General features: G+C 33.7%; 1 protein-coding gene across 2 annotated transcripts; it reads right to left on the bottom strand.

Annotated features, from left to right (window-relative positions):
- Window positions 1-2,711: 2,711 nt before the first annotated feature.
- LOC105774114 (auxin response factor 3) lies at window positions 2,712-8,308 on the bottom strand. 2 transcript variants are annotated; one of them, XM_052632987.1, is made up of 10 exons: window positions 7,537-8,308; window positions 7,037-7,093; window positions 6,585-6,767; window positions 6,361-6,445; window positions 6,128-6,218; window positions 5,893-6,057; window positions 5,119-5,232; window positions 4,926-5,001; window positions 4,192-4,351; window positions 2,712-4,116 (listed from the first exon to the last, which is right to left on the bottom strand). In XM_052632987.1, the coding sequence occupies exons 1-10, from the start codon at window positions 7,831-7,833 to the stop codon at window positions 3,128-3,130; spliced, it is 2,217 nt and encodes a 738-aa protein (XP_052488947.1). In that variant the 5' UTR covers window positions 7,834-8,308; the 3' UTR covers window positions 2,712-3,127. The 2 variants fall into 2 exon arrangements, with proteins under 2 accessions (XP_052488947.1, XP_012451921.1); XM_012596467.2 differs by having other exon boundaries at window positions 5,119-5,238; window positions 7,537-8,307.
- Between the last annotated feature and the right edge of the window lie 2,292 nt (window positions 8,309-10,600).

Genomic DNA, 10,600 nt, shown 5'->3' with positions numbered 1-10,600 from the left:
GTTGCCAATTTTCAAGCTGAAAAGATTAGTCAACTTGCGACGAATTTTTGGATGGGATTTAGAAATTTATGGGCTTAGATGTCTGAATAGTGTTGGAAGAACTATCTTTTAACTTCGAAATACACTTTGAATCACTATATTTGAGTTCGGGAGCTCAAGTTATGACTGTATTAGTAAAGACTGTATGAGCAGAATTTTTGGACAAAAATATTACAGAAATTACGAGTTTCGAACTTTTTATCTGAGTTTAAATCATATTCGATTCGAGCTTTAGGCTTAATTTTTATTATATATGAGCTCAATATTATATTTATTAATTTTTATTAATTTATTAATTATTTATTTCGAATTTTGGATAATTTTTAAGTATTTTAAGTTATTTAGGAGTTTTATGTTAAACTTCTTATTTAGATTAATTAAAGTTTTAGTATACTTAAGAGTTTTATTTGAATTTACTCAGCTAGCCTATATAAAAGTTTTTTCATTGTAAACAATGAATTTATTCATTATTCACTTTGAGTTGATAAAATTCTCTTTGAATTTTTTTTTAATAATTTCTTTTGAGTTTTCTTTTAGAATAGTTTTAATAATCTTTTCAGATTGTGAGCAGAGGTGAGCAAAACTCGATTCGATTCGAAAAATTGAAAAAAAAATTGAATTTTGAGTTAATCGAATCGAGTTATTCAAATTATTCAAGTGAACTCGAATAATTCGATTCGAGTATCGAGTTCAAATTGACTTGAATTTCACCGTTCGAATAACTCAAATAATTCAAATAACAGACTGGTGTAATTACTATCTTGGTCCCTATCAACTTTGAAAATAAGCAAATTGATCTTTCTCAACAAAAATTACAAAATAATTGAAAATAATTTTCAAAATTCAAAATATTTATAAAAATTTTAAATTTTATATTTTTAAAAATTCTAAAAATGTAAAAATTTTAAAATTTTCTAAAATAATAATTTTGGGGCCTAATTAATGAGTCAAATGTATCATACTCAAGTATTTTTTATTATTTTGCTTTGAAAAAATTTCAAATATATATGGTTTTAAATTTTGTGCTCTAACATGGAATTAGTCATATTTGTAACAATATTTTTATTTGACATATTTATTTTTTTTTAGTTTAACTCGAACAATTTCACTCAATTTGACTCGAATTTAGTTTCACTCGACTCGATTCGAAAAAATTTCGAATTGAGTTAGAATGATAAAATAGGACTCGTGAACTCAATTAACTTGAACTTTTTTCACTCGATTCAATCGAACACTCACCCCTAATTGTGAGGATCATCTTCAAGTTTTTTTCTTGCCAAGTTTTCTTTTTTGGAGGAGAAATTAGAGCCATTTAAAGAGAATTGTGAATTTATCGGGTTTCTAAGACTACATAGGACTTCTACACGTCATCTTCATCTTTTCCATTTATGTTTCGTATTTTCTTCTTTATTCTATTTTTCCCCGGTTTAATTATTCAAATCTTTAATTTATTTATTTATTTATCTTAATTATCTATTGTAATTGCTCCCTTTAATACTTTTAGATCTAACTTGAATTTGTATGTGTTTCAAGTTGAATCAAATTCTGAGTTTTTTATTTGTCTAGAACCCTTGATCAAATCTGTGACTTGGACAAACTTATGATCCTCTTCCCCAAACACCGTCTATGAAAAATCATTTATCAAGAAAAATCATTCTACAAGCTTGGCAGACTGTTGTTCATTGGCATCAATTTTTTTTAATTAGAATTAGTTGAAAATAACTTTATTTATTTACTAGATAACTATTTACAACACACTTTTTGCTGGAAATAACTGTTTTCGATAGAATTTTTGGCGAATATCTTGTGGAAGCCCGCCCCACCCCCCTGCTGAACAGCTAGAATCTTTTCAGTTTTAAGCCTCTGGTTTGGGCAACTTAGGCTTTGTTTTGTGCAAAGAGTTTAGCCACCTTTGTGCCCTCTAGGATTCGAGAGATTGGTGTGAGCTAATATATAACCACTCTATTTTTGTGGTCTGGGGAGCTCCCAATTCACTCTATTGCAAATAATGGGTATCAATGCATTAGCTTGAGTCGTGAAGGGCTTTAATTTCCGGAGTTTTGTTTTAGGGTGACTTTTGAATTCTTTTCCTGGATTTACAAAGTTGGTTCCCATTCCATATGGCTAGTCCGTGGTCATGCGTGCATACCTAATCCTTGTCATGTGTTAACTCTGAGTTTCAATTGTTTATTTTGTTGTTAAAGGTTTTTAAAGCCTTATGCTATGTGGGCTTCAGGCATTTGTTGTTATGTTATTTTACATCAACGGAAATTTATTTCGAACAGAAAATTTGGGACAGTCAACTCTTCGTGGACCTTATCTAGTATCTAGGTGGATGGGGTGCCATCAGATTTTGACTGTAAGTTACCGACTTATTCTGGCATTTAAACTCGAAGTCAACATTTCTGACTTGTCTTCAAATAATATGTTACTAACGTGCGTGCACTCAATTTTTGTACGGTGATGTCCAGGTAGATGATGATGCCCCCATGGAAGAGAGTTGAAGGCATGGGCCTACGCCTTGATCAAGGTATCAGGACTCGGTTTTGCTGGCTGTTTGGCCCAATACATTGTTTCCTCACCTATTACAGGGATCTCCAGGTCTATAGTGGGGGTTGGTCAGACTCAGCCGTGGAAATATGGAATAGAACAGCTTAGGTTTTAGAATAGAATACCATCAGAAAGCTTAATACTTGCAATTTAAGATAAACTCCAAGTGGTTTAATAAAATAATTACAAAAATTTTCAATTTTAGGTCATAGCGCTAGATTCATAGAATCAAAATACACAATCACTTCACCAACTATAGGCATCTTCTTGCAGCAGCATCTTCATCAGTATAGAAGTCGAGACTCAAAACATAGTCTCGATTTTAATAACAACACCTTGAAAGTCAGCCAACAGCTTGAAAGCTTACCACAAGAATGAAACATTTTTCCAACCAACCACTCTTCAAGTTGTATGAAACCTCTTTATCCACAGCAAAGGCACTCTGGAATCTAATGCTTCCAGGTTTTCAACTTGATTGTAAAACGCTCTATTTCCCTGTCTATGGAACTCATTTGTGGATCTGCCTTTCACGACTAGTCTACAATGCAATATCTAAAACCATATCTCTGACAGAATAGAGATTGCTTGCTTCAGTATAATTGCTTCCAACTGTGTCCGTCACCGACGAAGGCTTGGGGTGAAACTCTTCCCTAACACAAGGTAAAAACGCTCCAGCGGCCAATGATGAGGTTGCTTGTACCACGTCTTCTTCCTTGCTAGCATCATGTCTTCCCTCAGTCAAGGAGAAACCGAAAAGTCTGCAGCTACTTTTACAGGAGGAATCTAATTCTTGACTAGTCCTGAATACTGGTTGAGCTGCTAGAGGTGAAGCATCACCAAGTTGAACAGAACCAATAGAATGACCGAATAAATCTGAGCTTCCAAGATCCCTCGCACGGGAATCATGTTCACTGGCTGAAGATGGAAATAGCTTTCCCTCATACATTTCAGGTGCATGAAAAGAACTCTGTTTGTTAACTCCCTGTTTCCTTTTTTGGTTGTTAGAATTATAGATAGGACTGAAATTCAGAATTGGATTGCTCACTTGTAGGAACGTTAACACTGAAGATGGTGAGGACGTTTGTGTAGATGGTGCAAATGGTCGTGTACGACTATGAGTATTATACCTCTGCATCAAGGAAGACCATCCACTTCTAGTTCCCGACAACTGACCAACATCAGGGAGACCAAAAGCGTCATTTTCTTCATTTTCATCTGCAGTTGAACCGTTTCTATATGGAGGGGACACAAAAATTTCTTGACCTTGCAAGACCTTACGGAATCGGAAAGATTCCCCAAAGCCTACACTTTTACGGGAAATATCAGGACTCACCAGTGAGCCTCTACCAATATTTCCTATTGCAGAAAAATCAGAACCAATAGAACCAGGAATGCAACGCCTTATTTCAGACCAATGCATATTCAGACTATCAGAACCATCATAAAGAGTGTTAAAACCCAGATTTTCTTGAACTTGCAATACCTGGGACCACAAAAACTCCCCGAAGTCTGATGCTCTAATTCCATCTGTTAAAAGAATGGACTATGTCAAATACTATCGTTTGACACAAAAGAGAGTATTAGTTATGCAGAAAAACCTACCAGGAACCATAAATTCAGAATTTCCTGAAGGAAATCCAACTCGGTTCCTTTTTGAACCAGGAGAGATCAAGCTGTTAGAACCGGAAACTGAACCAGATGGCTCAATTTCCCAGGGAGAAACCCTACCATGCCTGTTGGCATCAATATCATTCCACCTTACCTACAAAAAATGAGCCAGAACTTTTAGATTGTCCCTAGCCAGAAAGAAATATTAGATTGACTCTAGTAAATTTCTGATAAAAATCATAAACTAATGAGACTTTCAACATATTTTCTAACAGGGATGACAAAGCACCAAGACCATGTCTAAGCAATCCAAAACAATCATGCTAAGATCCACAAGTTGACAAACTCAACATCATATTTCAGTTTCAGAAGTACAAGCAACTTCCATATGTACTTCCCTAAGTACATAGTGTTTTAGTAAGAACAGTTATAACGATTACTTCCTAGAAACAGCAAGGCAGGAACTATTATACAACAAAACATTTACCAACTTAACTTCCAAGGATGGATAGAGACGAGGGTTAAAAAAGTAACAGGAATGATTTAAGAGTTATGCATAATTACTGTGGCAAAGGGTTAACAGATAAACCCTTTTTTCTACTAATAACCTGACAGTTAGGCGTCAACAGGAACATTATTCTGACAATAGTATATGCTTATGACCAAAAGACACTCAAAATTAGAAACTTGTACAATATTATATCATATATAAGCAAGTTCTGCTATACCATCAAACATCTCCATTTTGAACCAGGCCATCGAACAGGATTTATATCACTAATTCCAGTTATTACTCCTGAGTGTCTGCAAGAAAAGTCAATTAAGGCCTTCATCACATGGTAGAGTAGGTCTTTGCTCTCCTCTTTAGGCTGAAAATCAAATAATTTGAACTCAAGAGTTGGAGATTCAATAAGGTTGTACCTTCTTTCTGCTGCATCTTCAGCTTCAAATTGCATTTTGAACCTCATTCCAATAGAAAATGAGGGATCAAGACACTTCCAGAATTTATGCACGGGTATTACGAAGTCCGATGAACTGGCCCTAGTACATCATCCAAAATCTTAGCTTTAAGATCACATCAAGAAAGTGACAGTAGAGAAGGATCCCAAGAAAAACTAAAACATACAAATTATAGAAAACAAGAAGCTTAAGAGTACATTATGCACGCATTCCTCACAAAGAATTAACCACCAATGAGATATAGGACAAATGGCAATTAACATGAGAATCAAGAGTTAAGCCTATGGAGATTTTCTAATAATAATATCAACTTGTATATAGAACACTATATATCTAAACTAAAGATGATTTCTCAAAACTTCTGCATCATGCACAAATTATTTTGGGATACTAAGAGGATATACAAATAACATACAGTGTGATTCAGGCTTTAAGTGAACAGAATCTTGAGAAAACAAGTGAAAATACCAGCCCCATAAGCCACTTCAAGGTTTAGACCAAGTTTTTTATGAGCACATCAAAGTACACATAAGCTGCATACTTAAAAAATATAAGCAATAAATTTAATAAATTTAAACATAGTATATGTATCATTCTCTCATTTCAAATCCTTTTACCTCCACAAGGTCAGAGCATAGCTCAAAAAGGAAAAAGAATCTAAAAGTTCACTTGGAAGTTTCAAATTGCATCCTCAGAATATAGCTTGTAAAGTATCTAAATAGGGCAGTGGCATACCTTGGATTGTAGTAAATGCTGAATACACTTTTCATAGAAACAGCATGAACCACATCTGCAAAATTGCTGCAATTCAACTGCTGGCTGCAAGAAGATGGAAAAGAAGAGCCATCTTTAATTTGAGCAGCTCTTCGGACTCCAAGCCTCAGTTCTCCATCTTCACCCCTGCCATGGACACCAAATAAGAACTCCTGTAGGATATTAATTAGAACTTCACAAAGGGAATATTTGTAACCTCAGAAAAAGCACCGCATCTCCAGAGACAAGCTTCTTCTTATTTACAAAAGCACTCCATCCGGAAGTCAGCAAATGTCTCCGTGGTTGACCTACTCAAGCCAAAACTATCTTTAACAGCAAATAGAGAAATGAACAGCTAATCAAGGCTCTGACCTACATGCCTTTGTTCTGAGAATGGAAATCCATAATGTGGAACTTTGCGCTAAAATGCACCCGATAACTAGTGCATACCCCTATAGATGTGTCGAAATCTCCATTCAGAACCATGCAGGTCTTTTGCAACAAGCTCTTGTGAGGGCCTTTGCTGATTATAGTCCTACAATACCAATCTAGTTAAACTCAAAAAGATACACTGAAGATTGCTTTACAAAAACATAATGAACTGTTGTAAATATACATTGAAATAAGCAATGAAAAGTTGAAGACAATACAAGGAGAAAGTGCAAGAAAATTACCAAGGGAGGAAAGCAGTCCTCGGCAGCTCGACGAGGAACAGAGAAGCCACCATGCGTGCTGGTATCGGAAGCGGTTAGTGTCTTGCAGAACATATGGGGCGTGGTTGACTTGATATTGGTTTCAGCATCCTCCTCTTCCCCATCTGCCTCAGTCTTCCCTCCCTCCAACTTTTGCTCAGATTGCTACAAAAGGCATAATTTAGTAAGTTACACAAAAAAAATTGAGTTAACAGGAGAAAAAAGGCACCTTGAAAACGAAACGAGAAGAAACAAGCACATCAAACCAACAAAATGACACCAAATGTAAGAACTAAGTTCAACTCATCTTTGGACTATTTCTAATTCAGAATAACGGTATTGCCTATGGACCAAACTGAATATAATTTTCTGTTCATACTACTTTTATAAGCAACCATTAACCAAGCAAATCAAGGAGCTAGAATAAAACCCACCTCAGTTTCAGGAACCAATGAAACTTGGGCGTAAACCTCATCTGTGGCACCCTCAGCCTGCCAACAAGAACAAACATTTCATAGCAAATCCACATTCTAAGAATAACACACTGCACCACTCTCCTTTGTCCCCTATCATTGTCGGGGAAAACAAATCAAGTAAAAAATAAAATCAATTCCAAATACTCGAAACACTCGATTTCACATGATAAAACCATTTTCACAAGGTCACTTCTCTGGAATACTACATCAAATCCAGACGCAATCACCCTCCCTCCCCCCAAAAAATATGGAGGAACCAAACCCATAAAAGCACAAAAAAAAAATACGGACTTTAAAGCTCTCCCCTTTGAAATAGTCCTCGAGAATACAAACCTAGAAAGAAAAAGGAAAATTTTCCCACAACCCCAAACCTCGACAACGCATTCATTAGACAAGATAATATATAGAACACACAAGATGGAGTGACAGTTTATAAAACACATGTATAGATAGCTTACATGGAGCTTGACATCAACAACCCGACAAAACACGTGGGAAGGGAGATCATAAGCTGCAGCTACACCGGAAAAATCGGAAACTTGTTCCAAGTGGCCTTGAGGGAAGTACACCACTACATTTCCTCTTTTTGGCAAAGATATAAGGGGACCAGCACACGCATGCCAAAGTTCTAAACAAACAGAAGAACCAGAACCAGGGGCACTTAACACTGAAGCTGAAGATGAAGATGGAGACAAAGAACCAGATAATGGAGTTTCATCGTCTTCCGTAGAGTTCAGATCGATTAATCCCCCCATTGGTATTTAAAAATAAAAGCTTAGAAAGAAATGATTTTCCTGGAAACGTTAAGTAGTGAGATATGAAGAAGAGGGTTTTTCATGACTGCATTTTCAGAGCTTAGAAAGAAATGGTCTTTTGGCATTGCAAAAAGAAGAACAGAGAAATTAAGTCAAGACCTCAAAAAACACATTTTTTTTAAAGAGAGGGGTGATGGGTTTTAGTCTATTTTGTCTAACAAATCAAATCAAGCCTTTTTATTACCTTTAATTAAGAAATTACAATTAAAAACACACACACACACATACAAAAAAAAAAAAACTTCAGTAATTATAATAAATAGATATAGTAAAGGTGTTTTTATATACATATATATTTGGTGGTGCGGTGGTTCTTGACTGCAAGGTGAGCAGTAGCAGTGCTGCATGACTGCAACTACTGCTGCTGCAAATGCTGCCACTGGTGAGACTGATGTGTGGCAGGAAGGGTGAAAGAAAGAGCTTTTAGTAAGTGGGGTTTTAACTTTGTTTTAGTTAAACTTTCTCTTTCTATATATATACATACATTAATTGTGTATAATTTTAAAAAATAAAAATGAAAGCTGAGTGTGTTGCTGTACGGCTCCCTGTATTTCCGGGCGGATGTCCATTCTGTCACCTTCTACTTGCCCAAATCTCACTCATCTCTATCCCCATTAAACCTCTCTTTTTAAGGTATTTCTTTTGGATAGAATTGCACATATTTTTAATATTTAAATGTTACAGCTTCAAGTAATTAACATTTTAATATTTTGAGATCATAATTATACAGTAACATTAAAGCGATAAACTTTTTCCAACTCCAAAACTATAAATCATTGATTTGTCCAACTTGCCAAGTTGCAATAACCATATATTTATATATTAATGATAAAGGATTACAGTATTGATCGTCTCTTCTATGATTCTTGCTTGGCCATAAGTATTGACTTTGATGCAGAGTCTTGTAGGCCATTATGGTGGTTTGTTTTCTTGAGTAAAAAGCAATGAGAGATGCAGGTAATTATGGCTGACCAATATGGGATTTTGTGTTTTAATCATGAAAGGAATTCCCTTCATACGTAGCTATTCTCTGTTTTTTATATAATAATAATAAAAAACTAGTCTATGCGTCAATTTAAGACCCAATGTTAAGGTCCAAACATTAATTGAAACTTCAATTTTAGGGAAATTTATTACAATAATATTAAAAATAATTAATTTAAAAATAGTGTGAATTCTGAATTAATTATGAAAATAATATATTTATTGTAGTTAAAGGTAGTGTCGCCTCAAGTACAAGGGATACCACCTAAAATATAAATTAATTATTATAAAATTAATTAATTAAAATGGGTTTCGCGTTAGTTAAGGCACCCTTAACTTTCCTCATATTTTAATAAAATGTTGATTACCAACAGAGTTAAATGATATTTTTAATTTTTATTTATAATATGATGTTGGATTTATCATTATTTATATTTGAAATACAGATTATATATTTAAATTAAATTTTATAAATAATTACATTAAAGGTTTAAATATATTTAAAATTTATATTTTATATATCAAAATATTAATAATGAATTTTTATACTTTTACTAAAATATAATAATATTAACAAAATTGAACTTTAATTTTTTTAAATGTATATTTTACTTTACAATATCATGTTTAAAATAAAAATTTTATTTCGAAGAGTATTTTTTACAACAATAGTAAACATTGAACTCTTAAATCAAACTTTTAAAAGCACTTTTTAAAATATTTTTTCACGGCACTTTTCAAAAGTAATAAAAAATTAACCCTCAGTCTCTACTCTTAATTGCAACAAACACGGACAAAAATTGTAATAGTAGACAAAAACACTGTTGTATAGGATGCATAACAACTCCAACCAATATAAAATAAATAAATGGTAAATTTGTCCAAAAATTCATATTACGCTCGTAATCTTAGATAATTTAAAGAATGAGTGGTATTGAGATCATCGAAACCATTTTTTTGAAAACAGGAATTGACTTTGAAAACGAAAATGGAGTCGCCACCGATCCTTTATTAAGGTGTGATCGGATCACCTTAAAAACGATTCTGGTCTGCGAAATTTGAAAAAAACAGGTTCGGGAGTCAGTTACGTACGAGGAAGGGTTAGCACCCTCGTAACGCCTAAAATCGGTACCGAATTGATTGTTTAATGTCTTGGTGCCGAAAATTTAAAAAGATTTTAAAAGAAAACTTTTTAACTTAAATGAATTAAAATAATAAAACATTCTTATTTCAAAGAATTAAAACGTCACACCCGGTGAGTTAGGGCGCAACATTTTTAATCTTCAAAATTAAGTTTGTCTTTTGACACTCATGCTTTTAAACCTAAGAAGGATATTCGGTTATTTAGGTCAAATGAAAAAAATCGAAACCCAGTAAGTTAGGGAACGATTTCTCAAAATTCCAAATACCGAATATTGCTTTTATTTTCTTAGAAATTCTTATTTCGAGATGACAAAATGTCATATCCAGTGAGTTAGGACCCAAAATTTTTGGATTCCCGAGAATAAGCTTTTATTTGAAATTTGTACAATTTTATTGCAAAATAAATACTTGACTATCTAAATTCATCGAATAGAATTGAAGCCCAGTAAGTTAGGACACAATCCTTCTCGAGAATTGTGAATACTAAATATTTTAAAAATTTACGAAATAAGATGATTTTCATGTTTCAATAAAAACAATCATTTTTTTTTAAATATACAAATATGTTTTAAAAATGTTT

This window comes from Gossypium raimondii, chromosome 6 (genome assembly GCF_025698545.1).
Source record: "Gossypium raimondii isolate GPD5lz chromosome 6, ASM2569854v1, whole genome shotgun sequence".
NCBI classification, from domain to species: Eukaryota; Viridiplantae; Streptophyta; class Magnoliopsida; order Malvales; family Malvaceae; genus Gossypium; species Gossypium raimondii.
The sequence above is the reverse complement of the archived record's forward strand: the minus strand, read 5'-3'. Positions and strand labels throughout refer to the sequence as shown.

What these genes read in the sequence shown, in the direction of transcription:
- LOC105774114 (XM_012596467.2), bottom strand. Translation starts at nt 7,833, where the DNA reads ATGGGGGGATTAATCGATCTGAACTCTACGGAAGACGATGAAACTCCA. An exon ending in GAAGATGCAGCAGAAAGAAG is followed by an intron (nt 5,002 to 5,118) that starts GTACAACCTTAT and finishes CTTTTCTTGCAG; the next exon opens with ACACTCAGGAGTAATAACTG. An exon ending in TTCTGAATTTATGGTTCCTG is followed by an intron (nt 4,117 to 4,191) that starts GTAGGTTTTTCT and finishes TTCTTTTAACAG; the next exon opens with ATGGAATTAGAGCATCAGAC.